The sequence below is a fragment of the Gavia stellata genome, chromosome 1 (genome assembly GCF_030936135.1).
Source record: "Gavia stellata isolate bGavSte3 chromosome 1, bGavSte3.hap2, whole genome shotgun sequence".
In the NCBI taxonomy this organism is placed as follows: Eukaryota; Metazoa; Chordata; class Aves; order Gaviiformes; family Gaviidae; genus Gavia; species Gavia stellata.
Genome location: NC_082594.1, coordinates 116,516,005 through 116,537,670, shown reverse-complemented (window position 1 = coordinate 116,537,670; position 21,666 = coordinate 116,516,005). Strand labels below are relative to the sequence as shown.

At 51.8% G+C, this 21,666-nt stretch overlaps 1 protein-coding gene across 1 annotated transcript in view; it reads left to right on the top strand.

Annotated features, from left to right (window-relative positions):
• Positions 1-21,666, top strand: part of IGSF3 (immunoglobulin superfamily member 3) — a 74,200-nt gene that overhangs the window by 24,430 nt on the left and 28,104 nt on the right. The window contains exons 2-5 of the mRNA XM_059816904.1: positions 12,587-12,997; positions 13,866-14,255; positions 15,935-16,336; positions 19,983-20,387. Of these exons, the coding sequence (XP_059672887.1) occupies positions 12,587-12,997; positions 13,866-14,255; positions 15,935-16,336; positions 19,983-20,387 (1,608 nt within the window). The remainder of the gene's footprint in view (positions 1-12,586; positions 12,998-13,865; positions 14,256-15,934; positions 16,337-19,982; positions 20,388-21,666) is intronic.

Below are 21,666 nucleotides of genomic sequence, written 5' to 3'. Positions count from 1 at the left end.
GCCCCCACAGACAGAACAGAACGAGGGGCATACAAGAACAAGTATCTTTTCAGGAGCCCAGTATGTTCTTTATTTGCATAGCATAGCTCATCTGCATGAGAGATCTTGGCTTTCAAACTTCATAGGTGCTTGTGAGGCAAGCTGTTATCTTTGTGCAGGAGAAGGTGAAACAGGCCCTGAGTAGATTCAGCCTGAGGCGCAGATCAGGCAGAGCTGGTGGCACTTCTGGATGTGAAACATAAGTGTCTGAAGCTTTACAGGAAAATCTTTGCTATTGTTGTCTCCTCTTCAAGCATAAGTATCTGTAGGAAGAGGTTAACCTGGGATGCCTACCAGCCAGAGGCTGATACAAAAGGTAGAGATGCAAGAAGATACCGTCCAAAAATACTGCTGTGGTGAGAAGCCCATCCTGCAATCTGCTGTCTTTCAGCAGTCTAAAAGTGTTATCTTTGGGTCTTGCTCCCTTATTTTTCTTTCATAGGAGTCCAGGACTTAGAGAGATCCCCCGTTCTTGTTAACGGCTGAGAAGAGCTTCCTTCTCCCTCCTTCTGCTCAAGAGTCATCAGGCTGATGTGAGTTGGCGATATTTCCATTACGCTGCACTTCCCTCAATCTGCTGAGCAGACAGCAACCAGCAATCTGCTGCTGTTCCTGGACATGCCTCTCTTGGTGTCTCAGACAGTTAAACTCTGGAGCCTACCTCCGCCGAGGGCATTCCCAAGAAGCAGCAGCACAAGTGAAATGCTCCAGGCTGGTCATTTTGCCATTCACCTACAGGGTAGTGAATAGCAGCTGGGAAGCTGGCAGCTTGCAGAGCCTTTTGCACTCGGATGCAATGGTGAAACTGGGAAAAGTGGAGCTGTCTGGAGATCTGGGAACAGCAGTGTGTCGGCTGTGCTTGGCTCTCACTCAGAGGCTTCACCAGTAGAAGGCTGGAAGTGCTATAAATTAAAATCCTGGATTCTGCTGGAGTCAGTGATATTGATCCTGCACTGGAGACATTATGGAAACTTCCTATTTACTAGTTTATTTTGTGACTTATCTTCTTTACTGTTTTGAGTGGTTTTTTTAATGCACTACTTTAATACAGTGAGTGCCTTTGGGTTAATGATAGGTGCACCAAAAGCATCTTCTCCTTATTTTAATGTGAGATTGATTTCCTGAACGCTTATTTTTAAATGCCCATGGGCTCCTGTAAAGGATTTGGGGTATCCTGGAAAACTAGGAGCACTGTGCCCTAGAAGACCTAGCCTGTATTTTGCAAGACTCAGACCTTTCCCTTCTGACTGTAACCATCAGTGGTGTGGATCTGTGCTGCTGGCTCTGAGCGAGCCATCTTCCTACAGGGCTGCTCGCCTCGTGGGGGTCACTTGGTGAGCAGGACAGGCAACCAGTGACTGTAAAGCTGGAGAAAGTGTCCATCTCTTCCTGAAATGATGCTGCCATTCAGCATTTAGTGTGTGTCATGGAAGACCACCTGGTGGTTTCTCTGTGGCTAACTCTGCTGTCAGTTCATTGAGGTTGCTTGAAGTACTCGCTGCTGGGGAAGAGCAAAGCTTCCCCTGGATAGTCATCACACCCCCTCCATATAAGAAGGGACTGAGGACCATTCCAAAAACATTGGGAATACAATTTGTATGCCAGGAACTAACTATTGAGTGAATCCTTTCCACCTGTCTGTCTGGTTTAGGAGCTGCTGCCTTAGAGGTGATGAGCAAAAGGGTTTCTTCATGCACCTTGCCAAGGCAGTGCAGAACTTTCTGATGGAGAGCTGTTATTATTTCCATCAACTGATCCTTGTTCACAGCTCTTCCCACTGCCTCGACATGCCCTGTCATCTTCCTCATCTCCTTCAAATATAGCATGGTTTGTAGGGAAAAGTGATGTCCCCTTCCGTAGCTGTGTGTGGGAATGCTGCTCAAGCCTTGCAGACAGTGACCTTTTGCAGGGAGAGCAACGTGATCTGTGATTGGGGTGATAACCAGAGAGGTTCACAGAAATCTGAGAGAAGGTGGAATGGGAGAAAGGAAGGGCATTGTGTGCTTTGAAATGCCCAGATCGATGAATATAAAAATAAATATATTTAGTAAAAGGTTTCAATATAAAGATGCCAGGACCTCTCATGCAGAAAGTCAACTGGTTGTGTGTGCCAGACTAGCTTTTCCAGACTAGCCGATCGCTACACTGGAGCAAGAGAACACCTTTTTTGCAGTCTCAAAAGCCCTTCCAAGCACAGCATTTTACCTCCCCTCTGCTTATCCTCTGTCCCCCAAACGACCGCCACCTGAACTAGAAGAAGCTTGGAGCATGAAGAGCTTAAAGAGGAGAGACAACTGTAGCCATGTGCATAAGAGGCAAAATTGCAGAAGTACAGAAGGAAAAAAAAAACCTCATCAGGAAAATGGATTTGCAGACATGGATGTTACCTGGTTTTATCTCTGATACCTTGATCAGATGGCAGAAGTCTGTCAACTGTTTGGCTGAATTTGCATTACTCATCTTAATTCTGCTTTCCACAGTCTCTAGTGCAGGAGGGAGAGCAGGTGGTCCTCATGGCTGGAGAACTTGGATTCCATCCTGCAAGAGCCAGACCGTGCCTTTCCTTCATCACGGGAGTGCCAGCTTTAGAGTAACGGTTCTGAGCTGCCAAAACCTTGTTGGAGGAAAGTAGCTTGGAAATATCCAAAAGAACCAGCATCCTTCATTCCAGCTCCCAGAAATCCCTCCAGCTCACGCTGACTTTGTGGCTCAGTAGATTGTTGTTGTCTGGTGAAGATGTATGTTTGTATAATAGGTTATGAATAATTTCTGTGCTTTAAACAGGACTGTTAGAAGAAGAAAAGATTACCACTGTCTTAGTTTGTATGGGGAATTTTTTTGTTCTTAGATTTCAAAACTTTTTCTCATCTACTTATTAGCCACCCTATGTCTCTCAATAATCTGCATGTGAAGAAGATACGATTCTCGTCTCCCCTTTCCCTGTCCATGCGTCAGGATGCCAGCATTTTCACTTTGTCTTTCCATGGGAACTTAAGACCCAGACCTGGGCTGAACAGAAATTTGGGCTGTAATAGAGAATAAAGCCTAATTCTGTGCTTCCTTAGGTGCTTTGCTTGCAAGGGCTGAAATGCTCTGTTCTTGTGTGTTCATCAGGAAGGTGGGTTTTGGAGGGGACGGACCCAGTTTCTCTATTTGGGAGCCTCCAGAGTTTTCAATTTAAAAAATGCCGCTTGCAAAAATTGTCTCCCAAGCATGTCTTGGTCTGTGTCATCTTGCCCCAGAGGCAAAAGCAAATCCTGGCTGCTGAGCTCAAGGAGTGACTGGCCAGAAAGGGTCGTTGGAAGTTCTGGTCCCTGGCTTTGCAGCTCTCGGGACAGGTCAGGTCCCAGAAGGCAGATGGGAGAAAGGCGCTTGCAAGGTCTCAAAACCTTCTTTATTGCATAAATGAAGGAAAAACAGCTCTCACATGCATGCCTTGACCCCTCGTGTGATCTCTGCCAAGCTCTTGAAGCAGGGGCACTAATCTCCGAAAGCAGCTCTGCACTCTTATCTCCAGTGTTGCTCCTGCTGTTACTTGTATAGTTGAAGTAGAGGAGAATCCTCCTTGGAAATTGTTTTTTGAGAAGGGCGACTCACCTGACTATAAAGCACCACAAACGTTATTATAGTCCAGGGGGAATATGGCCTGAGATGTGTTTTGATTGTTTTGAAACGGTACTACACAACTCTCTCCCTGTTCAGCTGTTTGTATTGCCTGCCTGCCTAAGTGTGCTAGGTTGAATCAAATAAGGCTTTTAAAAAATTGCAGAAAAGAGCATTTTCTAAGCTTCCCACTTCTATAATTTCTTAACTTCAGCTTCAGAGGTGTAAAACCTCAAGACAGCATTGCATGCACAGCTTCAGAGGAGCCCAGGCTGTGTCAGCTCCTCAGCTCTATGTTTGCTGGGGTTTGGTTTTTTTTGCTTTCCCTGGCTGTCCTGCAGGCTCTGGGAGGCTGTGGCTTAGCAGGTTGCCCTGTGCCGGCTTAAGCCACAGCAAATTCCCACGTCCCTGCTCTTAGCGCACAAGTGCTGTTAAGTAAAACACATCAGCTTAACCCTCAGTGGAGGAGGTGAGTGCTGATGTGCTCTGCCCTTGTGTTTGCACTGGCTTAGGTTTGCGTTAAGCTATGGTAGCTCACTGGTGGCACTCGGGATCAGCGGGAGAGCTAAATCCTCGCAAAGGTGAGATTATAGAAGAGGGAGGGAGACTAAGAAGGAGGGGTTTGTGAGCTGACTCACCTTGGCTTGCTGCCGGAGGTTATTGCCTCTGCAGGCGAGTGGTCAGTGTGGTGCATGGTGGTCTGCAGCCCATTGCTGCCCTCCATGAATGTCTCCCCCAGGAGACACAGTTTTGGAGGGGGTCGGTGGGGTGCTCGACAGTGCTGTGCTGGGCTGGCAGCCCAGCCAGGTGTCACTGAGCAATGCAGCTGGGGCACCGGGAGGTCCCACGGCCGGGGACACATCGGGCAGAGGCCACTGTTCGAGCATCACCCTCGGCAGAACTGCAGGAGCAGCGCAGTGCCGCAGCGTGCTTGAATCTCCTCTGGGTCTGCCTGGCCTGCCGGCCCGCTGAATGGGGTGCGCTGCGACCACAGAGCCCAAGTACAGAGCGCACAGAGGAACTGTGTCTTGTCAGGTGTTGGGTAGCAGAGCAGGGACATCCAGGCTGTCATGAAGCGTGAGTTTCCCCGTTGCAGGGAAGGGAAAACCCCTGTCCCTTTGGATGTCATCTCTGCCACAACCTTGTGCCTTTTTTTACTTGCAGGCTGGTTTGAATGCTCCTCACAGAGAGCATCTGCCTCGCAGAGCAGGATTGCAAAAAACCATGTATGTGTGAGGGAGTAAAGGTTTTCCTCCCTGCCGCGGCTGGGAGATGGAGGCAGACTTCAGGCCTGTGCTCTCTACCCCTGCCATGCATCTGGCTCCCCATGCTCCTTGGGCGCCTCTGCGTCCCCAACGCCTCTGCCTCTTGGGGTGCCTGTTGTCAGGGTTCACTCCACCGATGCTCCGGCTAATTTTTGCTTATTGAACAAATGATGACTCTCCCTGCTGAGTGCCGCCTTGTCCTTTTACCACCCCTTTCTGTTTTCTCCTCTTTTTTTTTTTTTTTTTTAATTTTAATGAGGTCACTTGAACTTCTCCACCTAAATTAGCTGTCCTAATAACCGATGCTCCTTGGGGTGCTTTGGGACGGGGTGGGGGGAGAGAGAAGGAGCTTGTTAGCAGGAGCCTGCCTTCCCCTGCTCCCAAAAGCAGCTTTAGCTGAGGGCAGAGGGGCGATGGGGCACAAGGAAACGGGCAGCAGGTGTGAATGTGCTCCTGGCACCTGCCACACTGCATCCGAAGCAGTCGAGGGAAGGGGACGAGCACTTTTGGAGGAGCATCTGCCTCTTGCCAGCAGGAGGGGCTCGGAGAACTGCTTGGAACAGCACTGTGCTGGTGGGGCTGGAGCCCCAGAGTAAAGCCCAGGGGGAAAGGGGAGGGCTGGTGTCCTTTCTCTTGGAGCCAAAGTGCTCGCGAGCAGCTGGGAGAACTGTAGTTCCTCTGGGTCTATGAAGGACAAGCTGGAGCTGGGGCTGAGCATGTCTATTCCCCTTGCACCCCCTCCCCTGGGCACACAGGGAAGGGATTGCTGGTGGGGCCACGGCGCGCCTGCTGCCAGCCCCTGTGGGTTCGTGTGGGGCTTGGGAAGCTGCGGAGAGCATCGCTACCCTGTGTGCCCGGGGTGGGCGCACTGGCTTGCGACCGCACCATCCGGCTAGGAGGTCCCACGCGGCTTGGGTGTGCAGCTTTGCCCAGGAAGGTCCTCTCGCGAGGTGCATCATGGAGCCAGGAGCAGGTTGTGCAACAGGATCCTCTGCTGCTGCCCGGGAGGGAGCATAGTGACAGCCTCGAACGGGCATGCGGGGCGACCTGGGTGCGCGACTAATGGAGCCTGCAGCAAGCAAGGAGAAGTTCAGGCCCCTCAGTCGGAAAGCTGACCTAATTCCCAATTTTTGTGTCTTCTGTCTGATTCTCTTTTCCCCTTTCTTCTACGTTAGTTACGGGGTTTTTTCCTGTTCCCTTTCTCACTGGCTGCTTGAATTCATCCAGTTGCTTTGGGAGGTGCATTTCTATCGGCATAATCGTTCCAGCCAGTCGTTAATGTACCAACAAGGATGCTATTGTAATCGGAGGATTTATTACTACTGCTGTGAAACAACTGCCATGCCATCTTACTTAACTCTTCAGCTCTCCTCTTGCCTTCTGCCAGCACTTGAATCAGTAACAAACTGCCCTTTCAAAAAACTACATGTGTGCAAACTAGGGATGTGTTATTTTATTTTATTTTCCTGCTCTTACCACAGAATGTTGCGGTGATACAATTGCAGGTGACTGCAGTGCTTCACCCTGTATTTTTTGATTGTGCAGCAACCGAAAGTGACTTCATTCTCATTTAAAACAAGGCTTAAATGTTTGCACGAGGATTCAAAGTATCTTCTGACTGCTTTTCTTTAGGCCACAGCGCAAGTTCTGCTCACCCCTTCAGGAGCTTGAAGTGAGTTCATTGACTACTTCAGGAAAGTTTATGACTTCTAATTGTTTAACTAAATTAAAAAAGAAGTCTTTTAGCTGCCTTTCATTTAAACCTGTCTTTAACCATCCTTATTTCTTAGTGCAGGTGGGGCTTTATGGAAGAAAAGTAATCCCCAAACCAAACAGATTATTAACACTTGCTTTACGTTTTCCCCGTGGTACCAGGAGCCTGTTGCTATATGTTGGTAGGCAAGGAAGAGAAGAGAGAGCATTTTGCGTGGAGACCCCACAGCCTCAGTCAGAGTGGAAGTACATCTTGGGGTGGTAGGTTTGCCTCCTCAAATTCTGGTCCCAGGTAGGACCTTGGGCAGTGAGGGAAACTTATAAGCAGCAACAGGAACAAAGCTTTCCTCTGCCTGCCCCCGGCCACCTGCGAGTTTTTAGTTGGGACTTAAAAATAAGGCAAGCGAAGGACACTACCAGCGGCACGATCGGCTCAGTTTTGTCTACTTGCAAAGGTGAGGTGTTTTGAGGGTGTTCATCAGTTTTGCAGCGTTAAAGGACGTGTGTTTTCCTCCGTGCTGAAGGCATTACACGAGCTTTTGATTGACGAGGAAAGAGCAGTGTCTGGTGTGCTGCAGCAGGTATGGATCAGCATGTACAGCTAATTACCAGGCATGAGGGCTTGAGAGGATTACATTGCTAATCTAGGTATCTTTTCTGCCTTATCACCACCCCCTTCGTCCTGCCACACGCATGCACACGTATTTGGATCCTGTAAGGAATGGAAATCAATAGCAGTGTGGGGAGGGATATAAGGAGCGTGGCTCCCTGAGAGCTTGCAGTGGCTGGGAGAGAACAGGTCCCTTCCAGCTGTTTCTGTGGCATCAGGGCGGCTCTGGTGGCAGACCCTCCTTCCCTCGGGTGGCTTGAGTGGCCACAGGCAGGTTAGCAGATTGCAGAGGGTAACAACAAAATGCTGCGTCCCTGTGCCTCGCGCTCCCACCCGCGGTGCAGTTCGTGGTGCCGTTCAGTGCCTGTCAGCGCTCTCGCCTCTGGACTGATGGCACTGGCGTTGTGGTTCCTCTTCAGCAGCTTGTTTCTGTCTTCCATGCGCAACCAGAGGGGTTGGGGAAGGAGGTTCGTGGTGCTGAGCTGGGATCCCTGCGGGGCAACAAGATGTCATGGGGCAGATGGAAACATAACTCTTGCACTAATTCCCTGCAAAATCCAGAGCAGTATTTCTCAGCCAGAAACAGCTCCCTAGGAGTAGGGAGTACATGCATTTGTTCTTCCTAAATATTTCACACTTGACACTTGGCAAGCTTAGCTCTGTCCAGGTAGCATGAAGTGGGCAGTTGGGGATACAGGGTAGCACCATAGGATGCCTCTGAAGTGTATCGGTGGGTAAAAGCTGTAATGAAATCCAAGGGAAGAAGAGGCTGGTGGGTTTTACTTGTCCTGTGGTGGCCCTGAGATGATCCTGCTGTGCTGGGTAGCCTGTGTAAGTTGTTTTACTCCTGAAGAGCCTACAGTGTAAGGCTACCATGGTGCTAAGTGATTTTCACAGTGTTGTTTTACCAGCTCGAGCTAGGCAGCTTCTGGCTCCCAGCCTGATGCTCCTCCTGCATCTCTTAACAAGGAAACGGCATCTCAGGCAGTTTTGCTGCCTTGCCTGGAAGTAGATGAAATGTTGATAGCTCTCTGGTTTGTGTCTGGCACATAAAAGCTTTGATAGCCTACCCCTTGGGGGTGGTTGGGGTTTTGGATACCTAAGGATTAACCCGAGCTAGCCTGGGGAAAAGGGAGATGCCTGGGTTGTCTATGTCCATCTGAGACAGAGTTCGACATGGAACCGGGAGCTCCTGGTCCTGGGGCTCAGAGGAGAGTGCGTTGGAGAATTTGAGGTGTGTGCCGAGGCCAGACCTGGGAACCCCAGTCTCTGCTCCCTGCTTGTTTTCTGGGAGACTGTAAGCCAGTTCCTTATCCTAAAGTAAACGGCCTTAATTCCTGATCTGTAAATACTTTATGTAGCTCACCGAGTGCTCATCGCTTGAGGTGTGTGCATTTCAGGTGGGCTTGACTGGAGGTGTGTGTGCAGGCTTCCTGAGGAGGGATGCCCATGGGCAGCACCCTGGGGGAGACGAGGATCTCCAGGCTCCCCCCTCCTCCTCCTCCTGGCAGCAGGGCCCTGGGACTCTCCCTAGCTGGTCCCCGACACCCTCTAGTGGCAATATTTACATTTAATATTTCAGGAGCTCTGAAAACTTGGGGGTGCTTTTGAACACCCTCTGCTTAGCAGTCCATGCACTGCTGAGTACCTATTGCAGTGCCCTCTGCAGTAACCTGCAGCTTGGGGACTAATAGGAAATGCTGTATTTCTTGCTCTTTTTTTCAGTGCTGTGAGTACAAGCTCAGTGCTGTCAGCTGTGACCAGACTCAGCAGACTGGCTCAGGGATGACGGTAGCGCAGTAGGTTTGCTCCCAGCAAGTGATTTTCAGCTGCTCATCTCCCTGTCCAGCCCCTCACTGCCAAACCTAACCTTGATGCTGGGGAGAGGGGAGCTCTGCTATCACCTCCGGGTGGTCATGACAGCTGCGGGGGTGCACTTGTATTGGGGCACAAGGAGGAGGCAAGGCTGGACGCTGGGGGAATTGCAAAGCAGGCTGCCTGGACGGCACGTTGAAAAGAGGGGAGGAACAGCCAGGAACTGGCTGAGAAAGAGCAGGCAAGAGGACGTGTCCTGCAGCATCCATCTCAGCTCTGATTCAGATGTGGCCCTGCTCCCCTTCACACAGTGATGACTCTCATCTAGGCTTACCCTTGCTTTCAGGTGGAGCTCAGCTTGCAGAGTGCCCCCAGAAACCATGGTGCATCCTGCAGCAGGTGGCTGCAGGATGAGTGCAGGCAGCTTGGCAACATGATGGCTGGCAGCAGAGCCAGGGCTCTCAGGTGAACGCCGTGCGAAGAGTTACTCATGTCCTGATCTGCAAACTGATGTTCTTCAAGCCTGAGCAGGATAACTGGCCTGGGAGGCACTTCTCTTCTGATAACACACCAACCCATGTGTGCCGTCGTGCCCTGGAGAGCATCTTCACGGCGGTCCTTGCTTGCTTTTCTCTCCATGACTTCCAGGCCTGATGTGCTCCAGCCTGATGGGCTAAGCTGTGCCTGTAACCCTCTCGTTGGCACAGGCCAGCAGGGTCTGTGCCTTGGGGTGGTGTGTGAGCCCCAGCAGACCTGCGGCCCCACTGCGGGAGTCCCCGGTGCTCCGCAGCACTCAGAACGAAATGCTCATCGGGCTTCTGAAATGAGCTGTGACCTGCTGCCACGTTCGGCTGCAGCTTGAGAACGGCATTTTCCCCTTTCTCCTACCCACTTCCCCCCTCCCCAAACCTGGTACCCAAGGCACATCTTGCTGTCTAACTAAAACAGTTGGTTTTGCATCGCTGGCCAAGCGCGAGAGCAGTGGGGTGAAGCGCAAAGCCTTCATGCTGGCCCGGCCAGCTCAGGGCTCTTGCCTGTCACTCCCGACGTCTGATCCTTCGGAAACTGGGCTTTCATTTAGGGAGCGGGTCTCTAGTCCTCCTGGTTAGGAAGGTGACACTGACCAAATGTATGTCCATGCCAGGCTGATTTAAGACAATGGCCTCAAGGCTGCATACAACCCAAAAGGTCTTACCAGTTCCTCTAACCAGGAAGATCTTGGTTGGCTTTTTTAACCAAACGAGCAGGAGGAATGCAGCACAGCGTGTCAGGTGTTACCACAGTTAAATTACAGCCTTTAACAGCATGCCGCCGCCTCCTGATTTTTCTCCAGGAATGCATTTTGCAATAGCTTGCCCATGTGGTGTAAAAGATGCTAACTCTCCAGCCAGGTTATGACCTGGAAATAGGAAGTCATGGTTCTAGCGGGTGAAATGGTGCCTGTGCCAGCCTCTAACCTGCTCAGGGAATGACGTGGTGAGCGCTTGCTTGAGGCCCAGCCTTTGGGCAGGCTTCCCGCGTTACTCCAGGGGAGCGGGCAGCTCTGCATCTGGCAAGCCAAGTGCCTGCCCCCTACTCGAGCGTGACCTGGCGTGTCCCGCAGAGCCAGGCAGGCTCCCGGGGTAAGCAGCTCTCTGCTCTCTGCCTTGTGCTTAGCCAGAGAGCGGCCGTGCTGCTGAGCAGGGCTGGGGGGGCACACAGGCAACTGGTGGGGTGTGCAGGGCTCTCAAATTGGGGGAAGGTGGATGGGCACACTTTCTTCACAGATAGCTGCTTTCACTCCATAAGGTGTTGTGCGGAGGCTGGTGTGGCAGGGAGCTCTGCCTTTGGAGCAGCCCAGCAGGAAAGTAACTCCAGCAAGTAACTCCAGCAAGATGATGATCAGGTTTAATTTATTTAAATAACATAAAAAAAGTTATAAGAGCCCATGGCTGGAGGACAAAGAGAAAGAAGCTGCGTGGCTCTGGAAATTGTTCAGAAAGGTTTGAAAGGAGAAATTTAAATCTTAACGTGCAGGTGGCATGAACCCGTAAGGTTAGTTGCTGCTGTCACCACTGGTTTGGGAGTTGGAGGGAAGGGGGAAAGGGGAAGCGAGGCAGGATCCCAGCCATGGTCTGTCAGAGGCTATTGCCGGTCAGCAGGGGACAGGAGCCCCAGCGAGGAAGATGAGGGGGAAGGGAGGGAGGAGGAGACATGGCTACAGGGACAGAGGCAATGGCCTGCGATGTAAATGGCCTTATCAGGTACTTTCCCTGTCAGGGGCAGTAAATTCCCTGAGTAGTAAACGCGTGGTAAAAGCAAATGCTCCCATCTGGGCTGGTAGCGGGAAGATTTCCCTCTCGTTTACTCTGTCTCGTGGCTTTTGTCTTTCCTCTCCTCTGCTTTTGACTTTTCTGCCATAAATAATCCCAGCAGTTGTCTTCACTGCAGCTCATTGCTTTCTGTAGCTGTGCCTGAATGAAACAGATGCAACTTTTGGCAGCTCAGCTAATTTCATCAAATGTTGCAGGACTGTCAATGAAACCGAACTGAGATATGTTAATTATATTCCACTGGTACACAGCAAAACCATGGGCATTAACAGGCTCGCTAACGCTGCCTTGTCTGCAGAGCTGGGGAGAAGGTTTGCATTCTTATTTCCATGTGATGTTTCTTGAGACAACAAAGTCTAGAAAGACTTCTTTTTAAGAAAGTCTATCTCATGGTGGTAGAACCTCCTGCTAAAATTAAGATGCTTGCTAAAATCAGGCAAGGTTGGGGGGGCTGCAGTTTGTTTTTCATCCTGACTTTAGTGGCTGTACTTCCTTTCCTCTGGTTAATCAACTGAAAAAGTAGCCAGCAGTTTTATTACCAAGTGCCTTGACATGGCTATGCCCCGGGAGCGGGCGCTGGGCATGCTGCAATTGCATTGCTGCCCTCAGAGGACCCGCTGCCCGCAGAGGACCCACTTCCCTCCGAATGCAGAAGCCCCTTTGTTTAGCCTGAGGGGGTCCTTAAAACATGAAACGATATAAAGAAAGGAGAGGGGAACTGGATCTCCTGACTTTTTTAATGAGGGAAGATTAAAGGAACTAAGTATGTTTAGCTTGGCCCCACCGGTGACTGAGGGGCAAAGACCATGGTGCAGGGCTAAGGAGTAGCTGAAGGATGTGGGCAGGAGGGGTGTCACAAAGCATGCTGGAGGGCACAAGATGAAGGGGAGGTCGCCCACGATGAAATACCTTGATGGGAAGCAGATGTATTAAGCTGTGCTGCTCTGCAGCATGATGGAAAACCCTGTGCCACTGAGCAGGAATTTAAGCACAGTGCTGGAGTATGTGCTGCAGGTCGCGGTCTTTCCCAACTAAGGGCTTTGGGGACGATTCTCCTCTTTTTGGGGGGTAGATGGGAGCTAACAGGGCTTTGCTAATACTTAACGGTTAATTACAACCATAAAAAGAAACCTCTCTCCCAGCTCCCCTTTAACGTGTCTGGGCTTTAGACTCAGTGTTTCGGTGTTGCTAACTCTCGGGCTGTGTTTTCCCGTCCCGCTTTGCTGCAGTGATCCCTGACTCGCTGCGAGTGACGGCGGTCCCGCAGACACTGAACAAAGTGGAGCGCGACTCCCTGGAGCTGAAGTGCGAGGTGTCCAAGAGCACAGCCCAGCACAGCCACGTCTCCATCGCCTGGTACCGGCAGCGAGGCAGCGAGGCGCCCGTGGAGGTCATCTCCCTCAGCCGCGACTTTGTCCTGCGGGCCGGCAGTGCCTACGCCCAGCGGCAAGCCACGGGGGACGTTCGCTTGGACAAAGTAGGGGAGACCACCTCAAAGCTCACCATCTACAACCTCCACCCATCAGATCAGGGCGAGTTTTACTGCGAGGCGGCAGAGTGGATCCAGGACCCAGACAAGTCTTGGTATGCCATGACCCGCAAGCGTTCCCAGGGTGCCACCATCAACGTGCAAGCCACCGGTCAGTGTCTCCTCTGCCTTTTCTTGCTTGTCTGGGTGGTGGGAGGAGGTGGAAAATGGGGCTGTGCCTTGTTAGGTGGCTGGGGCTTGGCTCGCTCCTTTGCTGTGTGCCCTCTTTGGGAGGCTGCTGGCAGAGTGAAGAAGGGCAAAGGAGGGCCCAAGCGCTGCCTGTGGACAGGGCAGATGTCAGTAAATAGCAACCAGGGGACACTGGGGCAGCAAGGGGGCTTGGGTGGCAGCCCCTGTCTCCTGGTGTGGCCAGCAATCTGGGGCTGACACAGGAGCTAAAACATACATCTTAAGAACTTGGTGCTAGCACAGGCAATGAAAATTGTGGTAAGTGAGGAGGTAAGAGTGACACAGCAGAAAGTAAACGAAAAACTTTCAGCAAGCACTTCTGTATTGCACGAGGTCCATTTTCAAGTCAAAATCCTTCTCCTAGCCCACAGCACGGATTCCTGCTAAGGATCTAAAGACCCAGCTGAACTCTTCCTCTCCGATATCCCCAAAGGCCCTGCCTCTTGACCCCCAGTTGAGCATGGAGTGAGTTGGACTAGGCTCCAGCTTGCATCCCGCAGTGCCACTGGATGCTGGTGTTGCAGCAGAGCTGCTCCCAGGAGTAACAGCTGGGGAAGAGGGTTATGGCTGAGGAGGCCTTGCAGTTCTTGCATGCTGGGCAGCGAGCTGCCTCTCCTGCAGCACGGCTCTCGCAGCAAAAGCAAGCCCCTCGCCCCTCCACCTGCAAATGTACGTGTCCAAGGGATGTTGACTACACAGAGAGTGGCAAGTTGTAAATACCTCGCACAAGGTGTGCTGGCTGTCCTGATGGGCTTTGCCGTGCTGATGTGAGTTGGTCTGTCTCTCCCCAGATAAGGAGTTCAGTGTCCGGCTGGAGACAGAGAAACGAACGTACATCGTGGGTGAGCCGGTGGAGTTTCGGTGCATCCTGGAGGCGCAGAACATCCCTGACCGCTACTTCTCCATCTCCTGGGCCTTCAACAGCTCCCTCATTGCCAGCCTGGGGCCCAACGCTGTGCCAGTGCTCAACAATGAGTTTGCCCAGCGTGAGGCCCTGGGCCAGCTCAAGGTAGCCAAAGAAAGCGACAACATTTTTGTGCTGAAGATCTACCGCCTCCGCCTTGAGGACAGTGGCAAGTACAACTGTCGGGTGACTGAGCGGGAGAAGACCGTGACTGGGGACTTCATCGACAAGGAGAGCAAGCGGCCGAAGAATATCCCCATCACCGTCCTGCCGCTCAGTAAGTAGGGACTTGCCCATCCCCTCCTGGGGCCATTGCTCTACTGGGCAGCTAGTTGGTGAGGCCATGATGTGCCTGGACTTTGGTGGTGGGGAAGAGGGAGGATAAGAGTTTGCACGCTGTGGAGGCTTGAAATCCTAACTGCCAAGATTTTGGGTTTTTTGAGGGGAGGGGGATGATAGAGAAGGAGGGTTATGTGTCAGGTTCATAGGTGGGGCAACATGCCCCCACCTTGGTAATGGCCCCAAGCTGGCAGTTTCAGCCTTGAGCTGAAGGTGTGTGTGAGAGCCTCTGACTTGCTCCTCACACGTCTCTCCTCGCCTTGCTCTTCAGGGAGCTGAGTGGTCAGCAGGTGTAATGGGGAGACAAGCTTGGCCCTGGTTTATCCTAAGAGCTGCTAGGTTCCTGCAGGCCGTTCAGTGGCTGTGTTCAGCTGTCTTGCAAGACAGCTGTACTGGGAGAAATGAGGGTTCACGTGCTCTTTGAGCCCCGGTTTGCTCTTCAGCATGGAGCTCTGTCATGGTCACTGTGTGTCTGCCAATCCTGCTGAAAACAACCCTGCCGGAGGCTTGCCTGAATGCCTTTTATGTTTGTCAAACAAACCTGATAAATACAGAAATAACGATGTGAGAGGAGAGGGTCCACTGACTCATTCCTTGTTTTGCTCTCTGAAACTCAGGTAGCTGTGGCATAATGAACTATGCATGTGTTGCCCCCGCTACCCTGGCAGTGGGCTTTGACCAAGCAGAGGGTAGCTGCAAGAGGATTTTGTGCGATATTTGTTTCCTGTCTCTTAGGTTTGTAGGGAAACACAGCCCTTTCCTCTAGCTTTTTTTTCCGTCCTCATTTCTCCAAAAGAAATTCTATTTCTTTTCTCTCCTACCAATATTTATCTCATTTGTTTGGCTTTGAAAATTACTCTAGCTAGAAAACTTGCACTGGACAGATGTCTAAAATGTAGTACTTCTAGGCACAGCCACCTTTCAGACATTTCATTCTTGCCATTTGATAAATCACCAGCTCTAGGAACAAATGTGATGATTTTTCAAGGGTGCTAAGTGTCCATAACTCCGACGGAAGACAGCAGGAGTAACCAGCACTCAGTATCTCTGAAAAACCAGCTGTAAAGCCTTACAACTCTGGGAAGCTCAAGATACCAGGTTTTTTTGATGTTACCAAACATTGATACCTACCTCTAGTGTCACTAGCGATGGGAGTTTGGGAGAGCTTCTCCCAAAAGGTGTTGTAGGAACAGACGTGGCAAGATGGTGATCAGGATGACGTGAATTGAAAAGCCCAGAGAGCTGGAAGCTTTTTTTGGCAGAGCTGGTTGCATGCAGTGCATGTTGTAGGAACGCAAATTCCCTCAAGTTTTGCTGAGATCCCATCCCGGACCTGTGACCAGAAGATGCGGCAATGTTTCGTGAGCCATAGGCAGAGAGATTTCTCCCAGCTTTGGTCTACACCTGCTTTGAGTGTGCAAGTCACCAGGAGCAGCTCGCTGCCCATAAGCTGGTTTTGGATGTGGTCACGCATGAGGTTAAAATGTGCCTGGACCCAAATGCGTGGGCAGTTTCCTGCACCTGGTAGAAAGCCTCTCTGGCCCGTGGCGTCCTTCTTGCAGACCGAGAAGTGGCGAGTATGTGTCATCTCCCCTGTGTATGCATTTCTCTCCTTAGAGACCAGCATCTCCTTGGAGATTATCAACAACGCCAGCAATGTCTTGGAGGGAGAGAGCCTGCGCTTTGGCTGCAACGTGCGCTCGGGCTTCGGGCCCCAAAGCCGCCTCTCCGTCACCTGGCAGCTGGTGGACAAGCTGAACCGGCGCAGCGAAATTGTGCGTCTGGATCGGGAGGGCACCCTGCAGCCGGGCCCCTCATACGCCGAGCGCAGCAGCTATGGCGGCATCCAGGTGGAGCAGGTCCGGCCCGGCTCCTTCACCCTGGAGATCTTCAACAGCGTCAAGGCGGACGAGGGCCACTACGAGTGCCGGGTGGCCGAGTGGACGAGGACGCTGGATGGGGAGTGGCAGATGGTTGGGGAGCGGCACGTGGGCACCCCGGTGTCCATCACTGCTCTGGGTGAGTACTCAAGGTGCGGGGGCCGGGGGGCCATGCTCCCCGCATGCCCGGCCTCCCCCAGGAGGTCGGTCACCTGCCAATAATCAGGGCTGCTCTTGGCACTCCAGCCCTTGCTTGCTGGCAAAATGGAGCTACCCAGCAGCCCGTCTGCACCTCCTGGTAGGTTGGTGCAAAATGCCTGCATGCCCCGTTGCGTGTGGGGGCAAAGTCTGAGGGGTGGCTTTGGCAGGAGCAACGCAGGGGGTGGCTAAGGAGAGGGGCAGTGCTTCCAGCGTCCTTCTAAGGAGAGGCTGCCAGTCCCGTGACGGGTGTCCCCAGCATCGGAGCCAAGCTACGGGCAGTGCAGTGGTGGTGCTCCATCGGCAGCCCGAGGGCATTGAAGCCTCCTTGCCTGCCCTGGGTAAACCTTACCTCCACTCACCAGACCAGGAGAGCAAAATGCTGGGCATCTGTTGGCCCAGCCACTAGAAATGGCGAGCATCTCTGACAGCGTCAGCAGCCTGCAGAAGATGTGGGTCAGGAATGGTCCTCACTGAGCTGCTGACCTGGAACCACAACATTGTCCATGACCGAGCCAAACTAGGAGCTGGGATCATTGCAGCTGGTACTCTGCTCTGCCAAAGAGCTTCTCTATTTCAAACGCAGTGAAACCACATCAGTTTAGGAGAGGGCAGGGAGGGCATTAGGGATTTTGCATGGATTCTGAATTACTTTGGTCCCGCTCAGGCCTTGCTATATTAAGTCCTGGACTAGTTCCCAAAGTGGTCTGCAAGAGACTGAAGAAGGGATGACTGCTCCTATGAGGCCACTGATTTGCAGAATGCCAGGGCTATAAACAATCAGGGTGCTCTACTGAAAGGTCGAGAGAGGAATTGGGGGGGGTGTGTTTTTTTGGTTCTCTGCAGTATTAATCTTAAGCTTTGGCAAGACGTGTGAGAGACCAGACTTCGAAGTTGTATCATTTTCTGATTAAAATCTTGCTTTTTTCCTCCTTTTCTCCCCTTCACTTTTGACCTTCTTTCAGAGGCTGTTCTGTCTGGAGCTAGAACTCTTTGCTATATAGCTTCCAAAAGCAGGTAGGGACGTTAGTTTGTAAAGAATTAAAGGCAGATTCTCAGCTGGTTTCAATGTTGTCTTCCTCGTGAGGTCAGCAGCATTTGGCCTGCTGTAACTCCACATATCAGCCCTTCGCTTTACTCTGCCACTTGTAGAAGTGTTGAGATTAAGTGTTGAGATTTTAAAATGTATCACTTTTGCTCTTACTAAAATTTAAGATGCTTGGAATTGCCCAGCAGTTCCAGAAGATGTGATGGAAAGGTATTTGTCCCTCCTCCTCTGCTCCTTGTCCCAGAGAAATTGCCGGCTGTTGAGCACATTCTGTCAAGTCCTAAGAAATTCTTAAGTCCTCTTCCTACAACTAGCAAAGCTGAAGTAGTTCATGAAAATTTAGTGCAGAAAATACTGAGTATTGTTTCGTTTCTGCTGAATCTGGTATTTTTTGTTCAGCGTAATGTTTTTGAAGTGTCCTGCAAAACTCAAATGGAAGGTGCTAAGAAAGAGCAAGAGAAGTTTACGGCTACAGAAATTGCTAGTAAGAAAAAAATGCAGTAAATTTAGTGACACTTACATTTCAAGTTAAGGTCTAATCATTTGCCAGTCTGCCAGGGTAAGAAACTCATTAGCTGAACCAGCACAGATGATGTTCAAACCTATAAATCTATCTACAGGGTGGTTCAGAAGCCAGAAGAGAGATGTGCTGTCAGATGAGATCAGATGTCCCTGAACTTTTGAGGATCTCGAGTGCCTGGCAGGGACTTCAGTCCCTGGCTGGCTGGGGAAGGGGAGGGTGTGGGCAGGGTGAGGGGAGTCTGTTGTATTCTTGTAGGGAGGTCTTGCAGAAAATCTGCCCACTTTCATGCAGCTTCTCTTCTTTTGTACCAAGTCCCAAAGGAAGAAGGGCCTTTGTGTGTTAAGCTAAGTGCCGTGAGCATGTTGGTTGAGTTGAGGACCTCAGAAACACACCTGGCTTTCACACGGCAGTCAAGAGAAGTCCCTTCAGGAAGCTTCCTTGCCCAGGCCAACTGGAGGTTAAACTTTACGAAGTCAGCTGGGCTTGGTGAAATTAAGTTGGCTTTCTAGGGCCATCGCTGGCTCAGCGGTGCTCTGAGCTGGGCCTGGTAACACCCTTGCTGAGGCAGGAGGGCTGCTGCAGGGTCTGAGGGTGAGGGCTTACATGGGGATAAGATGCAGCAGTGCTGCAGGGGAGACAGCCTGGGTCTCGCTCTCCCCTCCTGGGTAATCACTGAACATGTTGCAAGAGGCTGTAATCCCAAAGATTGACCTGTTTTCTCAGTAATTACATGTCCCGGAGCTCTGGCACGGTGACACTGTGGGGCTGTGGAGGCACTTGCTGGAAGCGTGTAGATACAGCAGTGTCCGTGCTGTGGCCGGTCTGGCCCACAGCAGCGGTTCTGCGGGTTGCGGTAAGCTCCTGGCTCACCTCTCGAGCTATAATTTCAAGCCGGTGGCAGGCTGAAGCTCTGTACTGACCCAGAAGACGTTCCTGTTTCTACGGGGCACTGGCTGGGCTCTCCCTTGCGGCAGTGGTTGTGCCGTGTGCCAGGACGGTCAGCGCTGCAGGGGGAGGGAGGAGAGCTGCCAGCCAGCATGGGACACCCCACGGAGCCTCCCGGGAAGGAAGCGCTTCTTGGGGATGTTGACAGTGGAAAACAAGGTCCGTCCTAAATCTGCTGGCTGCACTGAAGTGAATGGAAGAGAAGAAAATACTTTCTCTCTACAGCTCGGAACAACTGAGTGATGGAAATGCCCTGACACAAAATGTAAGCCCAGTTGACTGGGAATATGTTATCTTCAAACTACTAATAGACTGCTGGTTTTAAACTCCCCTAAACCAACAAAGTGCTGGGGGTAGACGAGTCAAAATGCATTGACCAGCTTGTGGAGTGGTGCACTTGTGAGGATAACTGTATAAAGCCATCCTGGAGCTGTGATCTGGAAGAGAACAAAAGCCATGCTGTGTCAAGAACAGGAGCAACAAACACCTCTCTCTTTCAGTTGCCTCCATCCTGGAGTTTCATAATCACTGCCATCTCTCCAATGCATGAACGAAGGCTGCTACTTCTTGCTTTCCTCATCTTTCCTTCACCTGCAGCAACTAGCTGCAGACCTGGGGTGGGGGACAGGGTGGGGACGCTCTGCCCAAGAGGTGGATGTGAATTGTGGGGTCTGCGAGCAGTCAGGCTGGTGCTGGGTAGCTGCTCTGCCTGGTGCTGCTCCCTTGCCGCTGCGCTGCAGCGATTCTGTGTGGGGCTTCGGCGGCGTGCAGAGGCTGGCTGCTCGCCCTCCAGGTCTCAGGGAATCTCACTCCTCTGGGCAGAAATTGAGCACGATCCTGCTGCCGCTGCAGCCAGTGCTCACGCGGGCAGTCACCACTACACAGGCACTTAAGTATGTTTTTGCCACTGCTTTTTGTGCCACTTTGCAATTGCAAACGAGGAGCCAACACAACACAGGCGGCTGATTATTCTAGGCCCGTGACTGGATGACCACGCTCTAGCTTTTGCATGCTAACAGCAGGGCCTCGTTAGGTAGGTGTCTCTCAAAGCCCTTTTCTCTCTTTCCACAGAGGCCGGCTTTGCTGTCACAGCTATCTCCCGCACCCCTGGGGTGACCTACAACGAGTCCTTCGACCTCCAGTGCATCATCAAGCCCCACTACCCGTCGTGGGTACCGGTGTCGGTGACATGGCGTTTCCAGCCGGCAGGCAGCACTGAGTTTCATGACCTGGTCACCTTCACACGCGACGGCGGGGTCCAGTGGGGAGACAGATACGCGGGTTTCCGGACCCGCACCGCCATCGAGAAGGCCGAGTCCAGCAACAACGTGCGCCTGAGCATCAGCAGGGCAAGTGACACGGAGGCTGGCAAGTACCAGTGCGTGGCTGAGCTTTGGAGGAAGAACTACAACAGCAGCTGGACACGGCTGGCGGACAGGACCTCCAACCTTCTGGAAATCAGGGTCCTGCGGCCAGGTGAGTGCCAAGGGTGCATGAGGGGGACTGGGGAGTGCATTGTGGGAACGGGGTATATACCAGTGCTGCGGTGGTCTCTCCAGAGTGAGGACTGCTCTCACACTAGTGCATGGTACAGGTGGGACTGCTCGACTCTTTGGCTGCAGATATGTTGGAGCTCCCTTCTCCACCTCTAGGGAACTGTGTCCTGTCTTTGCTCCATGGGGTTTTCTGGGAAGCGAGGTGACTGAAGCTCAGTCCAGGGCTGTTCTTGTGAGATGGAGGTGGCTTCCAGGTTGCCACCTCTATTCATCAGAGCAGACTAACCTGGGGAAGAGAGGAGAGGGATGGGGCAAACAGGATCAAAGAGGAGAGACATGCTCCCACCAAAGCCTGCACATGCATATGCACCGTAGGTGAGGTGCTGCAGCTCTTGTCTAGTAACTGGCTGCACCTCTCTGCTGGAGGCATCTTCAAAAGCAGCTAGTGATCAAAGAGCTGACTTTCATCCCCACCAGAAATTGAGCCCTTTCCAGCTGGAAGTCACCAAGGCCATGGGTGCCCACACAGAGTGTGCAACAGGTAGGCAACAGACACCTGGCTTGGCAGGGAGAATCAGAAAGCCTACAAGGTCCTTATACTCCCTGTACAGCCGGTGGAGAGAGTTACGTGCCTTCTGTAGGCCTTGTCACTGATACTTTGGTGGTGCCTTCTGTTGTCCACGAATGGTGCAAAGATACGTGGTCAGGGCAGCTCTGGGCCCATCACTGAGCTGAACAGTTTATTGCTGTCTCAACCTTAGGGCTGGAGTTGATGTTTGGAGTGAGGCTTTTAGCACCTTCAAGACTCTTGGCTCAGGTCCGTGCAGCATGGTAGTCCTCCCTTTGTGTTCCTGTGCAGAGGGACTCCTTTCTAGGGTCTGTCTTCTGGCTTGGGCTTTGTGTTTTTCCCCTCAGTGGCCCTTTTCATACCCTCCTCCACCTTCCCCAACCCTTACCATGTCTTTAGAAAAGTCAGGGGATGCTGTGAGCTCCAGACACCTCATGAGCTCTCCATCATCGTTCTTCCCTCTCTCCTTCCTTGCCCTCATCTCCGGGTTAATCTTCTCCATTTATCTTGATTACCCTGCCTTGTAATACATGTTTTACTGCTCGCAAGGTCAGGTTGGTGATGTTCATCATTTTAGCTTATTTCCCTAGGAAACAGCGTTGGCTGGATATGGTCCCTGGAGTAATATGCTTCTTCATGGCACATCTCTGTGCGTGCATACGTGTGTGAGATAGAGAGAGAAAGAGAAATC